At 49.3% G+C, this 22,650-nt stretch overlaps 1 protein-coding gene across 8 annotated transcripts in view; it reads right to left on the reverse strand.

The window, feature by feature from the left end:
* The window catches only part of LOC125319234 (IgGFc-binding protein-like), a 25,174-nt gene continuing 2,524 nt past the window's right edge, over positions 1-22,650 (reverse strand). For 2 of the 8 annotated variants that reach the window (XM_048290345.1, XM_048290347.1), the window contains 20 exons: positions 21,101-21,145; positions 16,726-17,934; positions 16,313-16,647; positions 15,520-16,090; positions 14,578-15,182; positions 13,640-14,210; positions 12,406-12,986; positions 11,460-12,027; positions 11,039-11,232; positions 10,187-10,328; positions 9,332-9,663; positions 8,070-8,649; positions 7,016-7,614; positions 6,016-6,580; positions 4,924-5,516; positions 3,835-4,327; positions 3,121-3,320; positions 1,786-2,160; positions 1,036-1,317; positions 1-146 (listed from right to left, as the gene is read on the reverse strand). In XM_048290345.1, the coding sequence (XP_048146302.1) occupies positions 144-146; positions 1,036-1,317; positions 1,786-2,160; positions 3,121-3,320; positions 3,835-4,327; positions 4,924-5,516; positions 6,016-6,580; positions 7,016-7,614; positions 8,070-8,649; positions 9,332-9,663; positions 10,187-10,328; positions 11,039-11,232; positions 11,460-12,027; positions 12,406-12,986; positions 13,640-14,210; positions 14,578-15,182; positions 15,520-16,090; positions 16,313-16,647; positions 16,726-17,934; positions 21,101-21,143 (8,841 nt within the window). In that variant the 5' untranslated portion in view covers positions 21,144-21,145 and the 3' untranslated portion in view covers positions 1-143. The other 6 variants (XM_048290351.1, XM_048290352.1, XM_048290348.1 and 3 more) reach the window with 5 other exon arrangements.

The following is a 22,650-nucleotide window of genomic DNA, read 5'->3' on the forward strand; positions in this document are numbered from 1 at the left end:
GGCGTTTTCGCACAGGTTTTATTTTGGGGGGGAAAGCACAGTTTTGGGGGTTATAAAAATCCGGGTTTTCCGGATCTGAGGCGGTTTGAGGATGACGTCAGCGATGGGGTGCGGCCACTCAGGTGAAATGTCAATTTTCCACATCACTGCGTGGGAAGAAAGACAAAATCGAGGGGGACTTTGGGACAATTTTCCCCAATTTAGGGTCTTTTCCCCCTTTTTTGGACTTGTTTTCCCCATTTTTGGACTCTTTCCCCCTCTGTTTTTTGTCTCTTTCCCCACTTTGGGGGCTCTTCACCCCTTTTTCATTCACTTTTCTCCTGGTTTGGGCTCTTTTCCCCCTTTTATTTGTGCTTCTCTCCCACCCCCTGCCCCCTCCGTGGGGGGTCCTTTCCCCTATTTCTGGTATCTCTCTTTTTTTGGCCTCTTTCCCCCTATCTTTTAGGCTCTTGCTCCCATTTTAATATTCCTTTCCCCCCTTTTTGGGTCGTTCACCCATTTGTGGTGTCTTTTCCCATCTCTTTGAGCTTTTAATCTCATTTGGAGGGTTCTTTCCACCTTTTTTTCCCCCTCCTTTCTCCTTTTTTGATCTCTTTCCACTTATTTCAGTTCTTTTGCTCTTTGGGGGGTCTTTTTTCCCTTTCTTTGTGCTCTTCTCCCCCATTTTTGGGTTCCTTTCCTAATTTATGGGTCCCTTTTCCCATCTTTTGGGGTTGCTTCCCCCTCTCTGTGCTCTTCCTCCTTTTTTTTGGTCTCTTTTCCTGTATTTGGGGTCCTTTCCCCAGTTTTGGCTCTTTCCCCTCTTTTTGATCTCCTTTCCCATCTTTTTGGGGCTCTTTTCTCCCTTTTGGGGAACTCTTTTTCCCCCTTTTTGGTCTCTTTTCCATCCTCTGGGGCTTCTTTACCCTTCTTGGGGAACTCTTTCCCTCTTTTTTGGGCCATTCCCCCCTTTTTAGACACTGTTCCCCCTAGTGCCACCCCCAAGACACTCAAGTCCCCCCAGCCCCTCCCCCGGTGTCCCCCGGTGTCACCCACCTGGGTGAAGTCGGGCGCCCGCCAGGCCTTGGCCAGTGCCTGCGCGTCGCTCGTCACCGTCCCGTCGGGCCCTCGCAGGTCGTTGCTGGTGGCACCGTCGTAGTCGCCGCAGAGGCCACAGAGCGTCGCCCGCGCTTCCCTGGGCACCTCCACCGTCACCCCCGCGGCGCCCAGTTCCACCAGAAATCCCGGGATTCGGCTGATCCGGAGGGTCGTGCGTGTCTCTGTGATGGTCAGTGGTCCCGGGAGCTCCGCGGGGAGGGGGGTGCGGACCCCGTTGAGCTGGAGAACACCAAATTACAGGGGAAAAGGGAATTTGGGGTGATACAGAGGTGAAGGGTAGCTGGAGGAATCTGGGTGGAAAAGAGGGATTTTGTGGAAAAATGATGGGATGCGTCCAGGCATGGTGGTGGCAGGATGAGGGACAACCCATGTAGGTGCTTCCCCAGCACAAAACTGGGGGGGAAAAGAGCAATTTTAGTCAAAACGATGGGGTGCATCAATTTATGGGTGTCTCTTAGTGACCATCACCCACACAGGTGCTTTACTTGTAGGAAACTGGGGAGGGAAAGGAGCAATTTGGGGCAAAATTAAGGTAAGAACATCCTGTGGTGCTGGTGGCATGAGACAACCCTCTTACCTGGTGTGAAATACGGGAAAAAAATATTGATTTTTTAATTAAAATGAAGGTCTGGAGGATGTTTAGGGTGACAACATTTATGGGTGCCACCCAGCATGGTGACAACTTACCCAGACCTTCCTGTCCCTCCGCACAGTGATGAAGCTGTGGGGGGTGAAGAGGTGAAGTGCCACCACTGCCGGCTGGTCCCCAATGTCCCTGACATCGCCCAGCAGCCGGAACCATGCAGGGTCCTGGGGGTCGCACACGCTGGCCACCACGTAGATGCCGGTGGCCAGGGTGGCCCCGGTGACGCCGTCAAAGGTGACGAAGCGGGTGGCAGGGGACAGGGCGCAGCGCCCCGGGCGTGCGATGCAGGCGCGGGTGCCGTCACGGAGGCCGCAGGTGTGGCCAAAGGGACAAGTGAAGGGGCGGCACTGGAGGCCCCCGGGCCCCCGGCAGGTGCAGGACTGGGAGCAGTCGGGGGTCAGGACGGTCTCGGCAATCTGTTTTCCATGGATAAAATGTGGAAAGTGGGGAAAAGTGGCCTAAATGGCCAAAAAATGGGGATGATGATGCTGTGAAGTGTCATGGGAGGGGGAAGGGGGGTCCATGTCCTCCATAACCCCAATGTGTCTCCATATCCCCAATGGGTGCCCATGGGGACCACCAGCATGTCCCCGGTGTCCCCATGCCCCCCCAGATCCCCATGTCCCCCATGCTGGGGGACACTGAGAACACTGGTGGAGACACAGGGGGACACTGGAACATGCTGGGAGACACTGGGAAGGACACTAAGTCCCCACACTAAGAGACTGGGATGCATTGGGAGGCACTGGTGGGGGGAACAGGGATAAACTGGAAAGGATTGGGAACACTATGGGGGAAAGTGTGGAAGGATTAGAACTCCCTGGGAGGGACTGTGGACAATACAGGGAATACTGGGGGAGACTGGAGGGGACTGGAGAGACGCTGGGGTAAAGAGGGACACACTGGGAGATGTGTTTGGGGGAAGTGGGACACACTGGGGAGAAATGGTGACACGGGGGGATGCTGGGGTGTACTGAAAGGAACTGGGGACACTGTGGGAGGCACATTGAAGGGACCTGGGATCAACTGAGGGAGACTGGAAGTGCACTTGGAACTGTGCATTTGGAGGGACTGAGGACTGAGGAGGGACTGTGAGGCATACTGGAGGGGACTGGGGCAACTGGGAATACTTGGAAACACTGGAGAGGGCACACTGCAAGGAACTGGGATGCACTGGGAGAGACTAGAGACACTGGGGGGCACTCTGGAGGGAACTGGGGGGGACTGGAAAGGACTCGTGGAGAACTGCGGCCTCCTGGGAGGGACTGGGGAAACTGTGGGAGGCACACCGAAGGGACCTGGGATCAGCATGGGGAGCCCGGAAGGAGCTAGGGCTGGAACTGGGCTGTAGTGGGAGGCACTGGGGCCACACCCACCTGGAAGTAGCGCCCCTGGTGGAGGCAGCCGCAGGTCCCCGGGAGGACGCAGCGGGCCCCGTCGAACAGCAGCCCCTCGGCGCACTGACACCCCTCAAAGCAGCGCTCGCTGCAGGGGGGCGGGGCCGACACACCTGCGCAGGTGTGCTCACAGGTGCGGGCACACAGCTGGTAGCGGCTCTTGGGGGGACAGGTGAGGGCTGGGAGAGGGAGGGAAGAAACAAAGGGGGTCAGTGGGGTCAATGGGGGCTCATCTGGGGCCAAGGGGGGCAGTGGGGCTAAATGGGAGGTCATCTGGGGTCAGTAGGTGTCTTCTGGGATCAGTGCCATCCCATCTTTGGGATGGGTGGTCCTGTGGGGCTCCCATTTGGGGGCATCAGGGAGGCCCCACTGGTTGCACAGGGTTCCACTGGGGGACACAGGCTTCCCGTTTTTGGGGGCGGGAGGTCCCCTTTGGGGGTCTCACTGGGGCATTTCCCAGATGGGGGCTTAGCAATACGGACATGTACCCCTTTTTCCATGCAGGAATGAGCCCCTGCTCATTCCCACCCCCACCAAAATTTCCATTCCCTGCAGAATTCCTGCCCCCACAAAAATCCCGACCCCCAAATTCCCATCCTCCCAAAACTTCACCACCCCAAAGTCCCAACTCCAAACTTCCTGTCACCTCAAATTCCCGACCCCCCAAAATTCCCAACCCCTCCATGTACTCACGGCAACCCGTGACCTCCCGCCACTCCCGGAGCGCACCTCCGGCTGCCTGGCACGCGGCTGCATAGCCCTGAAAGCCGGGGCAGGGGTCGCCCCCCACCCTGCACACCTGGTGCTCGCAGGTCACCAGGTACGTGCGGGGCGGAACCACCCCGTGACACCCCGCAAAGGGTCCTTCGGGGTCCGCCAGCACCGCGCAGCGCCGCGCCTGGGCCGGGGAGCAGCTGGGGGCGGGCACCAGGTGGGTGCAGTTCGGGGGGGGCCTGCCCAGAGCCCCCCCATCGGGGCCGTCGTCGTTGGGGTCCCCGTTGAAGTTGCCGCAGAGGCCCCGGGGGCGGCGGGACGGGGGGGGCAGCGTCAGCACCACATACGCCTTGCCGTCGTAGAGGATTTTGGGGCCCCCCTGGACCTGGAGCAGCCGGTGGGACCCCACCTGCGCCACCCCCACCGCGCCCCCCCGCAGCCACAGCGGCAGCAAGTGGCGCTCGCCATCCACCTGAGGGGAGAGAGGGGTGAGGATCCCAAAAGGGAAGTCGGACCACCAAAGGTGGGGTTAACCCCCCAAAATAGGGTTTGCACTCCCAAAAACAGGGTCTTGCACTTCCTTCTGTGCACCTCAAAGCCATGGTTTACATCCCAAAAAGGGGTGATTACACTCCGAAAAGAGCGTTTTCAACCCCAAAATCATGGTTTGCACCCCAAACCCAGGGTTATCATGCCAGAAAGGGTCTGTACACCCCAGAGTGCACACCAAAAGTGGGGTGTGTACCCCAAAAGCAGCTCTTGCACACCCAAACAACCCCTCCCCTGCTGCCATGTCCCTCAAAACCCCATTTTCACCCCCTTCTTTTTTACCCAACCCCTTTTTACCCCCCAAAGCAGGGTTTGTACCTGCCAAACCAGGCCTGCACCCCCAAAAGCATTGCCCCCAAAACATGGCTTGCACCCGCAAAACAGGGCATGCACCCCGAAGTCAGAGCTTTCTCCCTAAACCCGGCCTTTCTTCACTGCTGCACCTCCCAAACCCCATTTCCATCCCCTTTTTTGCCCCCCAAATACCTTTTTGCCCCCAAAACCAGGCCCTCCACTCACCATCACCTCCCACTGCTGTCCCCTGTGCATCACCACAGTCACCCCGTGCGCCATCACCGTCACCCGCTGCACCTCCACATCCTCCTGCTCCAAGGCCACCGTGATGGGCTCCAGCTCCTCCTCGGGCTCACCCCTCTCCAACTCCAGCAGCGGGAGGGTGCAGGATCCCCCAAAACTCCCCAGGTGCCCATCGAAGGTGCTGTAAGCCCCTGCCCCCAAAACCTGGCACTGTCTGCAGGTGTGGGGGTGGCACCCCAGCACCCCATCCCGCACTGTGCATTCCTCGTCCCTGGAGCAGCCTGGAGCGGGGTGACACTCCAGCCCCCCATTTTCAGAGCAGACGCAGCGCTGGGTGCAGGGGGGCTCGGGGTAAAACTGCACCCCCTGAGGGTAGTAGCGGCCCTCCAAAACACAGCCACATTGGGGGAGGGGCACGCAGTGATCCCCACTCCGGAAAAATCCGGGATCGCAGAAACAACCTTCGGAGCATGTGGAGGCATCAGAGCAGTCCTGGGGTCCAGCTTCACCTTGGCAGGTGGGGGGGCAGGGGGAGCCACAGAGCTCATAGTGCTGGTTTGGGGGGCACACGGGGCCTGTCAGGAAGGGAGAGGAGTTGGAAACACCAAAACCCCCACGGACACAAGAAAACTCCCTGCAAACCCTCAAAACCCTCATGGACACCCCAAATTCCCATGGATGCCCCAAAACTCCCCATGCAGACCCCAAATTCCCAAACTCCCCATGGACACCCTAAAACTCCCTTGTCTGAACCCCAAGACCCGCCATCCAAGCTTCAAACCTCCTCGTGCAGACCCCAAACCCCCTATGGACACCCCAAAACTCCCTGTGTAGATCCCAAAACCCCCACTGAAACCCTAAAGCTCCCCATGGAGACCCAAAAACCCCTGGGAACACCTCAGACCTGACATGGACACCCCAAAGCCCCCCCAGACAGCCCCAACCCCCCTTCCCCCTGCCAGACACCCCAAAATCCTCCAGGAACAGCCCAAAACTCCTTGCCCAACCTCTGTGTTTCTCTCTGCCCTCCAAAACCCCCCTGTACTCTCCCAAGCCCCCCAAGTCCCCCCGTACTGCAGAAGGCGGCCGTGCGCCATGGCCGCACAGCAGCGCCCTGGCTCTGGCAAGCAGCAACATAGGCACCAATGGCCTGGCACACGGTGTCCTGGTGCCCCTCGTACAGGCAGGCGTCAAAGAGACAGTCATCCAAATAAGGGGCGGGGTCGATGACGTCGTGGCAGGCGGCAAAGGGCCCCCGTTTCTTCCCCAGCAGCCCACAGTGCTTGTCCCCACGGTAGGCACGTTTTTGGGCGTCGCTGCACACCTGGCAGCCCTTGCTGCACCCAGGTGAGCACCCAGGGACATCACCGACCTTCCAGCTATCGCCCAGGTGGGTCTCATTGTCAGCATGGTGGCCATCACGGGTGACAAAGTCGTCGTGGGGGTCCCCATTGGCGTTGCCACAGAGGCCGCAGACAGCGCCAGCATAGGTGTTGGGGATGATGACACGGGCATAGCTGTACCAGTCAAAAGTGACAGTGACACCCACGTCAGTGGTGATGAAGCCGTGGACACCACGGAGGGACACCTGGATCTGGTGGTTGTGGGTGAAGGGGAGGTCCAACAGGACACCATTGACCTGGAAAGAGAGTCGTGGGTGGCATGAGGTCATGCAATGAAGTTGAAACCCACCCAAGGGTCATAGAATGACCCTGAAGACCACCTAGATGCCACATGATGACCTTGAAACCCACCTGAAAACCATATAATGGCCTTGAAACCTTAACCCAATACCATGGAACAACCTTGAAAACCAGATGCCACACAAGGGCTTTACAGTCCAACAAGACACCATCCAATGACTTTGAAGGCCACCAAGATGACATTTTAGCCCACCCAGATGCCACCCAATTACCTTGAAACCCACCTGAACACCTTAAAAGGACTTTGAAACTCCACCGAGGTGTCATGTGATGACCTTGAAGTGCACCTGAAGACTATACCATGATCTTGAACCCTCCCCAGATACCATGCAATGACTCTGAACCACCCCTATCACCTTCTTCATCCCTACCTTGACCTTCTGGGGATGTTCCTGGCTGAGGCTGAGGGACATGTTGTACACCTCCACGGTGACCACCTTGGTGAAGGAGACCAGGTGGCTGCCACGGTGATTGTTCTCCACAGTGACAGCAAAGGGGATGAGGGTGGGGTCAGTGGAGCAGAGCCCAGCCAACAGGTAGACACAGGTACCCATGAAGTCAAAGCGGCGCCCATCGAAGGTGGTGTAGTGGGGGTCACCGGTGGCCACGCAGATAGACCGGCTGTTGGCTGTGCACTGCCGCACTCCCTTCACCACCGTGCACACCTCACCCGGCTTACACCCCGAGTCCTCGCACACCACCATTCCCAGCTCTGTGTCACACCTGCACCTGGAGCGACAGGTGTCATCACCCCAGAACTCCTCGCCAGGGCGGTAGTAGCGGCCGTCGCGGGTGCAGCCACAGCGGGACACCGGCACGCACTGCCCACCACTGAGCACGTGGCCAGTGTTACAGGCACAGGTCTCCACGCAGGGCTGGTCACAGGTGGCTGGACTGTCTCGGTTGGAGCAGGTGGCCGGACAGGCGTTGCCACAGGACTCATAGTGGCTGTTTTCAGGGCAAGGTAAGGCTGCAGGGGGAGGAAAGTGGGGTGAGGGAGGGATTAGGGGAGTAGACAGCATTCGACACAGCAGCCTGGGGCTAGGAAAGCGTCTCAAACATGGGGAAGGGTCTGGAAAACAAGAAGGGTCTGGAATGCAAGGAGGAAGGTCTGGGAAATGTGGGAAGAGACTGGGACAAGTGGGATAAGGTCTGAGCCATGTGGCAAGGGTCTGGGCCGTGCGGGATGGGGTCTGGGACACAAGGATAAAGGCCTGGAACATGTGGGAAGGATCTGGAAAATGTGGCATAGAGTCTTGGAAAGATGGGATGGAGTCTGGGACACAAGAAGGGTCTGGAGCACCAGAAGAAAGTTCTGGAGAACTTCCAAGGACCATCTGAGAGATTTGAAGGCTGGATCCCACTTTGTACCCATCCTCCCCCACTCTGGTTCCTTCCCTTCCCAAAGAAAACCCCAGCCCTTACGGCATCCCGATGGTGTCCTCCAGTCATGGACCATGGCCCCATGCTTCTGACATGTTGCCGCGTACGTCTCCAGCACCTGGCAGAGGATTGACCTCGCCCCATTGCTCAGGCACAGGTCAGACAGGCAGTTACGATAAAAGTCGTGAGGCTTCACTATGTTGTGACATGCTCTGAAGGGCCCCTGGAAGGATTTTTTTAAGATCCCACAATAGTGGTTCCCACCATAAAGTTCCTTCTTCTCCTCATCACACACTGGGCACGTTCCATCGCAATAATCCCAACAAATCGGGTCGTCAGCCTCAGAGTCAGCACTTTTCCAGCTTTTGGCCCATGTCACAATGGCGGTGATGTTGTCACCAGCCTCGGGGATGTCGTCGAGGGGCTTGAGATTGAAATTCCCACAGAGGCCACGGACATGGCGGAAGTAGCTGCTGGGGAGGTCGATCAGGAGGTGCCAGTTCCAGTCATAGGAGACCCGGAGACCAAAATCTGTCTCCAGAGCAACACGAAGCCCACTGGGACGGACCCTCAGCTTCCCGTCTGCCAGGAGCACCGGGAGCAGCGTCACCTCCCCGTTCACCTGCCAGAGGCCCAACATTCCCAGTTATCTCAATGTTTTCATTCTCAACATACACCAATATTTTATTCCCAATGTATCTGAATATTTTATTCCCCACATATCCCAATTCTTTATTCCCAGCAAATTCCAACACTAAATCCCATCATATCCCAACATTTTACACCTTACATATCCCAACGTTTTATTCCTGCTATTTTATTACGGACATATCCCAACATAGAATTCCCAGTATAACCCAATATTTTATTCCCAAAATATACAAACACCCCACAGTATTTTATTCCTGCTGCATCCCAACATTTTATTCCTGAAATATCCTAATATTTTATTCCCAGTTTATCCCAACATCTTATTCCTGGCATATCCTGTTTTATTCCTGACATCGCCCAACATTTTATTCCCAATAAATCCCAACATCTTATTCCAACATTCTGTTCCTGACATTTCCAGATATTCTATTCCCCATATTTTATTCTCACCATTTCTCAACTTTTTATTCCTGACATATCCCAAGATTTTATTCTCAAAATATCCCAACATTTCAACAATCCACCTCCCAATCTGACTGATTTACCTCAAAATAACATTGGCACTGGCTGGCTGAAGAAGGAGGCAGGGAAGAGCTGGATGAAGCAAAAAGTTGGGAAAAAGCCCACATTTTCCACATTTCCACCCAACTCACCCGGACTTTTCCATCTTCATTCCGGCGGAAGGAGATGCGTTGTCCATAGACATCAACATTGACCAAGGAAACATAGGACACAGATTGGATTCCACCACGGATGTCATTCTTGGCCTCGACCCTGAAGGGCACCAGCCCAGGGTCATTCCCATGGGATTCGGCCATGGTGTAGGTGCAGGTTCCTTGGAAGTCGAAGTCAAGGCCATCGAAGGTGCGGAAGTGTGGGTCACCCCAAGCCCAGCACGTGGCAACCAGAGCCGGGATGCACTGGGATTGGGCACCGCGGGGCCGACAGCGCTCCTTGGGGCGGCAGCGCAGGGACTTGCAGGGGTCTGGGAGGGGAAGTGGAGCAGGATGAGCCATGGGCTGGGTGAAATAAGAGATAAAGATTGGGAAAAGCCACGGGTTGGAGAAAAAGATGGCAAAAAAGTGGGGGGAAGTCATGACATAGAGAAAACTATGAGATGGGAAAGACCATGGAATGGGAAAAATCATGAGATGGGAGAAACTATGGGAGAAGTCATGGAAGGAACCATGGGATGGAAAACCATGGAAGGAACCATGGGAAAAGCATGGGAAAAACAATGAGAAAAACCATGGAAAAGACCATGGAAAAAACCATGGTATGGGAGAAACCATGGGAGGAACTGTAGGAAAAATCATGGGATGGGGAAAACAACATGTGGGAAACCTTGGGAGAAACCATGGGAAGAATTGCCCTATCCTTGACCCTTAGTGCCAGAGACAGGATTCTGTTCCCTCCACCTCCCCTTCCCTTTTCTTCCCAATCAATCCCCCAGTCATCCCCAGACCCGCTTGGCCTCTAAAATCCCCCTTTCCCCCATTTTTCCTCACTTTTATTGATGCATCCCAAGATGCCTTCCCGGATTTCGCAGGATTCGTCCTCAGTGCAAGCATGGTCATGGCAGGTAAGGCCCTGACCAGGGACACAGGTGCAGCGGTGCTGGCAGCGATCCCAGAAAAGCATCTCATGGGGCTGTGGGGAGAGAGAAGGGAGAAAAAGAAATCCATGAAAACAGGGGATAAAAGGAAAAAAATGCAGAAAAATGGACATAAGTGCAGAAAAATAGGGAAAATAGTGAACAAATTGCAAGTCAAAGGGATGTACATGCATACATTCCCTATAAATAGGGAAGAAGAGAGAAATGCAGGAAAAAAATACGTAAGTGCATAAAAATAAGGGGAAAAGTGCTGGGGAAAAGCATAAATATAGTAAAAATGGGAAAAATGCAGAGAAAGAAATGCAAATACATAACATCAGGAGAAATACCAGCAAGAAAAAGAATGTAACTGCCTCAAAATAGGGGAAAAGAAAGGAAATGCAAGGAAAATACAGCATAAAAATAGGGAGGTGGAAAGGGGGAAATGCTGGGAAAATGAGACAGAAGAATAGGGGAAAATGCAAGAAATAAAGGTGTAAATGCATAAAAATAGGGAAAAAAAGGGGGGAAATTAATTTTTAAAATGTAACTACATTAAGCCAGGAAAAAAAGAAAGCACCATGAAAACAGAGGTGAATGCAGAAAAATATGAGAGAAAGGAAAAAAAATGCAGGGCAAATACAGATAAGGACATAAAAACAGGGAAAAGAAGGAAAAAAGGAAGCAAATGTATAAAAATAGGGGGGAAATGAAGGGAAAAAAGACATAAATACCTAAAAACAGGAAGAAAAGCCAGAAAAACTACCTTATAGTATTCCCCATCCCTAAAGCATCCACAGTGCTCCTCGGGAACACATCCCTGTCCATCAAAGACGGAGCCCTGGTGGCACTGGCAGCCCTCTGCACAGGTCTGGGGACAGGTGGTGGCATTTCCGGCACAGGTGTTGGCGCAGGTGTTGGTGCAAAGGGAGTAGGTGCTGTTGGCCGGGCAGGTGAGGGCTGGAATTTTCATGGAATCATGGACTGAGTTGGACTGGAAGGGACCTTAAAGCTCATCCCGTCACCATCATCCCATGTCCTGTGTGTCACCACTGTCACCCACACCCAAACAAGGAACATTCCCCACCTGTGCCCCCCAAACTCCCGGTGCTCCAGGTGGGATCTCACCTGGAGATCTTCCCAACCCCAAACAGGGGACATTTGCCCCTGTGCCCTCCCAAACTCACGGCAGAAGGATGGCGTCCTCCAACCCCCCACGGTGACTCCAGCATCTTGGCACGTGGTGACATAGCTCTGGATACTCTGGCACAGGACATGCATGTCCCCTCCAGTCATACAGAGGTCATGGATGCAGGATTGGGAATACGGGATTGGGTCAATGATGCGATGGCAAGAGCCAAAGGGACCTTCGGGGGCCGTGAGGAGGCCACAGTAGTTGGGTTTTTGGAGGATTGCCACTTTTTCCTCTGTGCAGGTGGGACACTCATCCTTGGGACAGGTGTCATTGCAAGGTGTGTCCATTGTTTTCCATGCGGATCCAAAGGCTGTCGCATCTGGAGCCAGCTGGCCACTGGAGAGCTGGAAATCATCACTGCGCTGGCCATTGTAGTTGCCACAGAGGCCACGCAAGTGCCCCATGTAGATCTGGGGCACCGTGATCATCACGTGCTGGACGAGGTCATAGTGGACAACGAGGCCAAAGTCAGTGCAGAGCAGGACACCTGTCCCATGTGGGTAGACCTGGACCTGTCCCTCACTCAGGATGGTGGGGAGGTGGTGGGAGATGGAATCCACCTGGGATAGAGAAGGAAGAGTCCTCCAGTGAGGAGGTGGGACCAAAAATTTGGGGAAAACACTTTCCCAACAATATTCTGATAGATTTACGGATCCCACTTGGAAAGAAAAGTTCGGATGAGTATGAATTAGTCCTGGAGGTGAGGGAGGGCTCCCCTCATCAAGGAAATACAGTTTTGGGGTTGATTGAGGTAGAACGAAAAATTTAGGGAAAACGACTTCTGACCAAAGTTTTAACGCATTTAGTGACCTTGCTTAGAAAGAAAAGTTGGGATGAGCATGGACTGGGCTTGAAGTTGGGCTGAGGTGTCCCTCCCATCAAGGAAACCCAATTTAGGGGAGATCCCATGAGATTTGGACCATAAAGTGCCACCTTACCATGACATCTGCCCCTTTTCCTTGTTTCAAGGTCAAGATGACCCCATAGACTTCCACAGACAACGCTTGGATCCTGGAGACCTTCCCCTTCTGCCGTGCCTCCTTCTGGATTGTGACAATAAATGATGTCAAGTTGTCACCTGTGCAGGTCTGGGTGAGGACATAGGAGCAGGTACCAGTGATGTTGAAGACCATCCCATCAAAGGTGATATAGGTGCAGTCACCTGTGGCCACGCAGGTGCTAGACACCTGAGAGGGACACTGGAAGACACCATCAATGACCTTCCCAGGGCCACCATTAGGACAGGAAGTATTTTGGCACTGCACAGTGCCACCGGAGAGGCACTGGCACATCTCCTGCTCTGTGGGGTAGAATGTCTCCCCTTCTTTGTAGTAGACTCCGTGGTGGCTGCAGCCACAGTGGGACATGGGGACGCACTCATCGCCACTGAGCATGAAGCCGTCCTGACACACGCAGCCCTCGCGGCACCGCCGTGGGCATGTGGTGGAGTCAGTACCGCAGGTGTGCTGGCAGGTGTGGGAGCAGAGCTCGTAGGAGCTGTTGGAAGGACAGGGAATATCTGCCGGGAGACAATGGGATTCATGAGGAATCAGGAAATTCCAAGCTGAAACCTGGAAGATTCCTGGAATTCAGGTGCAAACTTCATCAAATACAGAGTGTTTTAGCCCAGTTTCATGATAAACCCTCAATTTTCCTCCCTGTGGATGTGATGAGGGACATCATCAAATAATGATCCAATGATTATCTGATGATGATCCAATGATCATCCATAAGGAATATCCCAGGCAAATTAAAATAGGAATTTTTGCCACTAAACCACCCAATTTCCCCCATTTTCATGGAGAAAAATGTAACATTCCCTCAAAGAGTGGGATTGCTCCACACTGGGTCCTCAACTGACCTCTAGGCTGGATCCCTTTAACCCAACTCCACTATTTTTGGTACATTTTTTGGTGGTTCTCCCTCTAAATTATCCATTTTGGAGCCAACACCAAGAAATTGGAGATTTGGGGGGGTAAATTATTCCAAATGAGACAGCATTTTCCTTGGGAAGGGTTCATTTTGGGTGGATTACGGGATCAACCAAGACTTTGGATGGAATTCCCACTGGATTCTCACCCACATCTGGGTTGTTCATACTTGGATTTGGAGCAGACTTGAGGATATTTTGGATACTGCTGAAGGAAAAACCCTCCCATTATCCCAACTTACAGCAGAAATTATCCGTCCTCCACCTTCTGATGGACACACCAGCAGCCTGGCATGCGGTGGCGTAGCGGGCAATGATTGGACACATCCCTTCTTCCTGATCAGGGAAGAGGCAGGAGTCATGCATGCAGCTCTGGAAGTACTGGTGGGCATCAACATGACCATGACATGCTCCAAAGGGTCCATCTGCTTCCAAAATAATTTCACACCCCATCCCAGATACTTCCTGCTGCAGCCGGGAAGGTGTGACAGTGCTGGAACATTCCACTGTTGACCTCTCACCACATCCTGGGACGTCTGTGACCTTCCAGCTGCTCCCGAAGGCATCTGGGTCTGATGTCACCTGGTTGTTCCTCATCATCATGTCGTCGCTGGCAGCACCGTTGTAGTTCCCGCAGAGCCCACACAGGGCATTGGCAAAGCCACTGGGCACCATGGCGGTGACGTGGCTGTACCAGTCGTAGGTGACAACGAGGCCAAAATTGGTCTCTACCACCGCATCCTGCCCATCACGATAGACAACAATCTTCCTTTCACTGTAGTGATACGGGAGGTTGACCAACTGCTCATCAATCTGGGGAGAAAACCATAAAAAGTGATCAAATTTGTGGTCTGACAGTAAACTATTTTCAACAGCCAGAGCAACCAAAAGGCATTGATTTAATTAAATTTTGAATTGAAATAAATTTGGGATTTAAGATTATGAGAAGGTCCAAGTCCCAAGAGGAGGCTGACCAACCACTCACTGATCTGGGGAGAAAACCATAAAAATTGATACAATTTCGGTCTGATGGATAATTCCAATGCTGCCTTCAACAGCTGGAACACCCAAATGATGTTGATTTAATTACATTTCAGATTTAATCACTCATTAATGGGATGAGGTTTGGGATGAAGTGGAGAATGTGGTGAAAAGATAAGGGATCATTTCCTAAACTCACCATGATTTTTCCAGGGTGTTCCCTGCTGATGCTGATGGTTTTGTTGTAGACTTTGACTGTCACCACGGCGATGGACAACATGAGGTTGTCACTCTGGTGGCCATTCTGCACCAACACCTGGAATCCTACCAAATTTTGGCTGTCCTCACACAATCCAACCAACAGGTAGACACATGTTCCCTGGAAGATGAACCTCCTGCCATCAAAGGTCTCGTAGTGGGTGGCTCCAACAGCGGTGCAGACCCCAAAAATTTTGGGATAACAATCCTGGATTCCCTTCTCCACCCGGCATTCCTCCTCGGTGCCGCAACCAGAATCCCGGCACACCGCCTGCCGCTGCTCCGTGTCACACACGCAGCGCTGGGTGCAGGTGAGGTCACCCCAAAATTCCTCACCAAGGCCATGGAAGAGACCCTGAAAGATGCAGCCACTTTCAGAGGGGGGGACGCAGGTGTTGGCTTCAAGGACAAGGCCCTCGTGGCACACACAGGTGTCCGTGCAGGTGGTGGCGGTGGCACAGCTGGACGACACAGCGGGAATGTTGCAGGTGGGGGGGCAGGCGAGGCCACAGGTGCTGTAGGTGCTGTTGGGTGGGCAAGTGAGAGCTGGACAGGGAGGGAGACAGTGGTCAGGGTGGAGCAGCACATGGTGGGACAGACTTCTTCAACTATTTACATAGATATCCTGGAGTCTCCATGGACTTCCTGGGCCTTCTACCTGGACTTTCTGGAGACTCTGCAGACTTCCTGGACTTCCTGCTCAGACTTTCTAGAAAATCCATGGACTTTATGGACTTTCTACTTGGGCTGTCTGGAATCTCCCTGGACTTCATGGATTTCCTGCTTGAACCTGCTGCCACAACCTTTCCCAACCCATGATCCCATGGATCTTCAGTCCCACATTAATTAGGCTCTACCCACCCCAAGGAGTATTTTCACTCACGACATCCCGCTGCTGTCCTCCAGTCGGAAATGCTGATCCCCTCCTCCTGGCAGTCATCAGCATAGATCTGGAGGGCGTGGCACAGTGCATCGAGACGCCCCTCATTGGCACACAGGTCGTAGATACAGTTCTTCACATAGATATTGGGACTGACAGTGCCATGACATGACCGGAATGGCCCAGAGTGTTGGGACAGCATCCCACACCAGGTCTCTGCCTTGTATACCAGCACCTGCTGCCATCTGCACCGCCCACAGTCCCCAACGCAGGTGTCCTGGCAGTGGCCACTCTCACTGGTCACCTTCCAGCTCTGCCCCAGCTCCACAATATCCCACACCTGTTTCCCATCAGGAGTGAGAGCGTCATCTTGGGGGTCTCCATTGTTGTTCCCACACATCCCACAGACTTTTCCAGAAAGAGCAGCCGGAAGTTTGACCACCACATGATCATCCCAGTTGTAGAGGACCTTCAGGTTGAAACTTGATTGGATCAGCATGGATTTACCCTTCTGATGGATGCGGAGCTTCCCATGGGAGAGGGAGATGGGGAGGCGCGAGCGGTGGTTGTTCACCTGCAGGACAACAACAACCATCAAAACAACCAAACCCCATCAAAATAAGGCAATAAATGGAGTTTAAGAAGATCTGAAGTGTTTTTATGCAGGGGTTGCCTGCACACCAGCAAATCCTTGAATTATTTAGGAAAAGACTCTCAAGATCATTGCTAAATACGTAATTTCAGTGAAATTCCAAAAAATTATTGGAATTTGGGAATTATGATGGTTTTTGCTTACCCTCACCATCCCATTCTCTGACCGGACTGCAGTGACAGTGATATTGTCAACATGAATGGTGATGGAGCCAATGGAAGAAACTTTGGAGTTCTCCTTTTCCTCCTTTTTGACCTCAACAGAGAAGGCAGGAAGGGTGGGATCGGGACTGCAGATGGTGGTCAAGGTGTAGGCACATGTTCCCATGAAATCAAAGGCTTTTCCATCAAAACTGCGGTAGTGTGGCCCACCAGCAAGCCAACAGGTAGAGAAGGTCTCCTGGATGCACTCTGGTTGTCCATCCACCATCTCACACCTCTCCTCACATACCAAATCCTCACAGGAGAGAGGTGTGGGGGCTGAAAAAAAGGGGAAAACCCATGAATGGTCAACCAGAAAACAGCAGGGTGACACAACAATGGACTGACTGTACTCACTGGTGGCACAGAGCCCAGGGAAGCCATATCCAGTTTGACTCTGGAACCCAAACACCAGGAGCCCGATGGGCACCTGCAAGTTCTCAACACTCTGTGTTGTTGCGTGCATGGTGATGATGGCCCAGGAGAAATCTGTGCCAGGAATGGCCTGCCATGCCATGGTGTTGTCGGGCCGATGGTTGAGGGTGGTGTTGGCAGCAGCAGTGGTGGGTGCAACAAGGATGGCATGGTTATACTGGCCGGGCACGCTGCTGAAGCGGAATGCAGTGCAGTGGGCGGTGACAGGTGAGACAACAAGGAGGAAGGGATCTTGCCAAGACGACCCACTGAAGAAAAACACTACCTGTACTGCCACCACCGCACTGATGTACAGGTGTGAGTTAGGGTTCACCACGAACCTCTGCACCTCCCCTGCCGCCATGACCACAGTGGCATTCCTGCTCCCGGTGTTGTAGGTGATGGTGTTGTCCTCATCCGTCACCACGTACACAAAGTCAATGTCTGTCTGCAGTGGGTTGGGTGGCACCACGTAGTTCCTCCCCCACGCTGTTATCGGGAGGAGCTGCTCCACCACAAAGTCAAAGCCAGCAGACACCTTGACACAGGTGTGGCCACTGAGGACAGCCACAGGGCTGTCAGCCACCACGACTGTGCCAGTGAAGTCCTGGCTGCTCTGGAGCTGCAAGCTGTGGTAGGGCTGCAGGAACAGGCAGAGCACAGCGCCGGGGACGTAGGTGGCCCCAGCATAGTGGAAAGTGGCGGTGGTGGTTATGCTGACAGCGGTGGTGGCGGCGCCAGCGGCCACCACGAACTCAGTCAGGCCGTAAGTGTAGTTCCCAACAGGTGTCACCACGTAGTACCTGGTGCCCAGGCTCTCCACGGGCAGGAGGGCGGTGGCACCCACGGTGTAGCTCTTGGTGCTGACGGCCACCACGGAGATATCAGCGCTGGCCTGGACCACCAAGGTTTTATGGGAAGTGCGGCTTCCAGTGAGTTCCAGGTCAGCAGGGAGGGACAGGGGCACAGTGAGGTCCGGCCCCAGGGTGACGTTGCGGGTGACGGAGCCACCGCGGAGCATCACTGACACCTGGGTGTCGGTAGGGCCATAGGAGGTGAGCAGCAGCTGCAGGTACGCGCTGGGGGACTCGTCGTCATTCTGTGGGAACACGGCCAGGAACTCCCGGCCCCGGTAGCTGGCACTGGAGAGTGCTGGGGAAACGGGGGAAAAGGGGGCCTTGGTTAATTTTTATATTAACCAAGGGGGTTATATGAAGGTGGCCTTTGTATTTTTATATTGATACTTTTATATTCATTCTATATGTGTTTTATATAGAATTATAGGAGGAATTGTACTGAAATTACATTAAAGATATGACTGCAGTATCTAATTTATAGAATCTATTTTTATATATAATCAAAATAGAAATTATATTTACAGTTTATTATATTAATAAACAACATTTTAATAAAACTATAAATAATTCTATATAAATAGTAAACTCTTATTTATATGTTCTATTAACAAATTATTAATAATAATATACCAATGTGTTAACAATATGAAAGAACGTTGTATTATTAACTAATTATAATAAATACCATTCCTTAATATAACAATGTTATTAGATGTTTAGATTACTAAACACTGTGTTATTGATATATTAATAGTACTATGTAATATACTTCAGTATATTACTACTTATTAGCACACTGATAATATATTAATATAGGACTCATATATCAGTAAAAATATGTTAATTACTTTTTTTAGCCTGTTATTATATTATTATATCTGTTATCCAGTATATAACTTATATAGTTTTCCATGTTATTATACAGATCTATTAATTATAACACTGTAATTTACAACTTACATTTAAATATATAGTAGTATTTTTTCTATGATTTTGTACTTATTTTTAATAGAAATATCAGCAAAGAATTAATCCAAACCAATAAATATTAAAAATAATTAAAGTAATATAATAATAACTGCTGTAGTTATTGAATTTATTTTCGTATTAATCCCAGTAGAAAATAAATTTACATGTTATTTTTATAATTATATACAACAGTAGATGCTTTATATTTTCTCTAAAAAAATTATACAGATAATGATTTAAAATAATTTTATTTCTTCTTTTCATAGAAATGGCTTGGAAAAAAATGTTAAAAATCAAAGAAAAATAAGCAATAAGGAACTAAATTAGAGCGGTAGAGAATATATTAGAGACCAGAACAGAATTAATATACCATTATATTATACTATATTGCATTATAATCTACCATTATATGTAATTCATATAACAATTATAATAGTGGATATTACATTATAACACAAAAGATAAATAATATATAATTATAGTACTAAATATAATATTCATAAATTACATGAAGTTATAATATATTATAATACAATAACATAAAGTCATTCATGTAATATAATGCAACTCTGTCACATTACATCGTAAAATAATCTAGAATGGTATATAATTCTATTTATAGTAATTTGTATCTATTCTATCTTTTATAATTACATCTCAATAGATGTAGCTATATATAATAGCAATATATAGTGTGCTATATTAATAAATACACTAATATAAAATATGAATATAAAATATGTTACATGTTTTTATATTTCACATCTCTTGTACATCCATAAAAACTTTGAAATAATTTTATACTGAATTTTCACTAAAAAATGCAAATCAAGAATAATGATAATAACAACATAATTATAGCAGAATATATCATACGTTGTATTTTTATATAATTACAGTAGAGATTATATTATACATTCATATATAACTATTGTAGTGTATAAATATAATTAATATATCCACAACATATAAAAATATAGATAAGTATTAATAACCAATTAATGTCCTATTAATCAATACTATGTTATTCAATTACACTATTTAATGTTATTATTAGCCAACTAACATTTTAAGTATTTTGTACAAGTTAAAATGTATGTAGATAAATATAGATAAATATAGATAAATATAGATAATATATAAAAGGGAAAGTAAACAAATAAAAGATACTTTGAAAGGATCAAAAATAGATTTTTGAGGATTTTTTTAATGGTCCAAAACAACAAAAAAGCCGTTTTTTGCCCCAAAACAGGTTAAAAAGAGTGGGTTTCTTCTGAAGGAAGCTTTGAGATCGCTGGGGGAAAACCACATGAAAACGTGATAAAAATTTATTAAAACTCAGTATATATATGAAAAGTTCACTATAAGAATTTGTTTTAAATTTAAAAAATAGGGAAATGGGGATGTTGGGTAAAAAAAGATAATTCTGGTGATTTTTTCTGAAAAAAATGGAATTTGAGTGTTTCAAGGAAAAATAGGGAAAAATGAGCTTTGACTGTGAATAAAAAATAAGATTAAAGGGGGCTTTCTGAATAATATATAAAAAAGGGGTTTTTTTAAAAGGCGGGATTTTGAAGAAAAGTCAACAGGGAAATAAGCAATTGGGATTTTAAAAATTAAAACAGAGTGAATGAGGGTTTTTTCTTTAAAAATACCCCAAACCTAAAACAGAGTTCAAGAGAGCTTTGTTTCCCCTAATAAATAATTTTTTAAAAAAAATTTTAAAAAGGAATAAACAAGAAAATATTAAGGGAATAAAAGAGTTTTTCTTTAAAACACTACAAAAAATTGGGTTGATAAGAGGTTTTCATGAAAATTAGAAAAAGGTCAGGAAAATAAAGAATAAAAGGTTATTTTTTTCCCTAAAGAACCAACTTTTTTTATTAAAATAGAGCAAATAAAAGGACTTTTTTCATTAAAAAACTTTTCAAAATAGACCTTTTTTTCCTGAAAAAAACCCACAATTCCAGCATATAGATCTTGGGTTTTTTTCCTGGAAAAACACTAAAACTGATCATGTTAGCTCCAAAACAAACAACAAATAACAAAAAACCACAAACAAAACAACAACAAAAAAAACCAACAAAAAAACCAACAAAAAACCAACCAAAAAACCAACAAAAAAACAACCACTACAAAAAAGTAACCCCAAATAACCAGGATAAGTGCACTTTTTTTTCAGTGAAAGTGAGGAAAAAGGGGATTTTTCCATGAAAATTAATGGGGGGGTTCATGAGAAAAAAAAAACCACAAAAAACGATTCTAAAGGCTTTTGTATTAAAAAAAAATATTTTTAAAGGGTTTTTTGGTTAAAATTAATAAATCTGCAGCTGAGAGTTTGCTGGAGGAAATGCAAAATGAGGGAAGAAGGGAATTTTTGGGCAAAAAAGCCCAGGGATTCAGGATTTCATTTTCTGTGCTAAAAAGCCTGGAAATAAGTACAAAATCCAGGAAATCTGGGATTTTGTGTGGAAAACCAAGATTTTGCTTACCACAGAAGGGAAGGAGGAGCCACCAGATCCCATCCTGTGCCATCACTGTGAAAAACACCCAAGATCACTAAAAATTTCTGTTTTATCAGAAAAACCCATGTGAGCCCTGAGGTATCTCCAGAACCCTCAAATAACCCCCAAATTACCCCCAAATGCCTTTCATTACCCCAAAGTGCCTTTTTTCACCCCATGGAAACCTCTTGGGGTTTATTTTGGCCCCCACTGCTCCCAAATCCACCCCAAAACCTTCCAAACTCTACAAACTTTGTCCAAAATTCCCCAAATTTGGGTCAAAATGGGGGGTTTTTTTACCAATTCCCCCATTTTGGATCAAAGTATTTTCCCCCCAATCCCCCCAGTGTGGGTCAAAATGGAATTAAACAGCTGAAGCAACCATCCCTCCCCCCATCCTCCCCCCCACCTTGAGGCCACGTCAGAGTCCCCACCTCTATCAGATTCACTCCAAAACCAGATGAATTTAAACCCAAATCACCTAGATTTGTGTCAAAATGGGGTTAAAATGCTGGCACAGCCCTCCTGACAACCCCTCCCTTTGATGCCACCTCAATACCCCATTTCCACCAAATCCACACTAAAACTTTATGGAAAGGGTGAATTTTGCCCCAGATCCCCTCAGTTTGGGTCAAAATAGGGGGGTTTTTGCCCAACATCCCCCAAATTTGGATCAAAATGGGGCTCAACATCCAGGACAACCCTTCACTCACCTTGTCCCACTCAAACCCTCCCAAATGCTCAATTTGCCCTCAAACAGGGGGAAATAAACCACCAAAAATTGGGCATGATGAGGGGAAAAAACCTGAAATTTGGGGGGAAAGTGCACAAAAAGGGAAAACCCCTGAGATTTGGGGGGGAAATGGGAAAAAAGAAAAAAGAAATTTGGACACAAAAAGTCTTTAAAATCCAACATTTGGGAAGAAAAAGGGTTAAAATCATGAAGCTTGTAGGGGAAAAGAGGGCAAAAGACACAAAACTGGGGAGGGGAAAAGAGTAAAGAATCTGAAATCTGGGCAGAAAAAATCCTCAATTTCTGCCCATCCCCAAACAATGAGGAAAACCAGGAAAAAACAGGGAATGAAGTGTCCCCAGTCGTCCCCCACTCACCAGCCCCTCAGCTCCTGAATTCCCAGAACTCTGCAGACATAGAGTGTTTGTCCCAAAATCACTCTTTTTATACCTAAATGGGCCTCGGCTACAGCCTCCTGGCATGGCTTCCTGGGGGCGGATTTGGGCCCAAACCTGCAGATTTGGGCAGATTCAGCAGAATTTCAGGATGGGAGGAGGGGCCGGGGGCATGACCCACAGTTCCCGAGAATTTGGGAACTGGCAGCTGGATCCTGTCACTGATGGGACGTGATGGGAGTGGAACCCACAGGGATGTCACGGCAGGTGTGAGTGCCACAGGGATGTCGTGACAGGTGGGGTACCCTGGGCGATCCTGCCAAATTCCCTGAACTCCCAGAATCGCTGCCCCCACGGTGCCCTCTGGCCCCATGATCCCGGGGGAAGGACAGACCCAAATCTGGATGTTT

The sequence above is a fragment of the Corvus hawaiiensis genome, chromosome 37, assembly GCF_020740725.1.
Source record: "Corvus hawaiiensis isolate bCorHaw1 chromosome 37, bCorHaw1.pri.cur, whole genome shotgun sequence".
In the NCBI taxonomy this organism is placed as follows: Eukaryota; Metazoa; Chordata; class Aves; order Passeriformes; family Corvidae; genus Corvus; species Corvus hawaiiensis.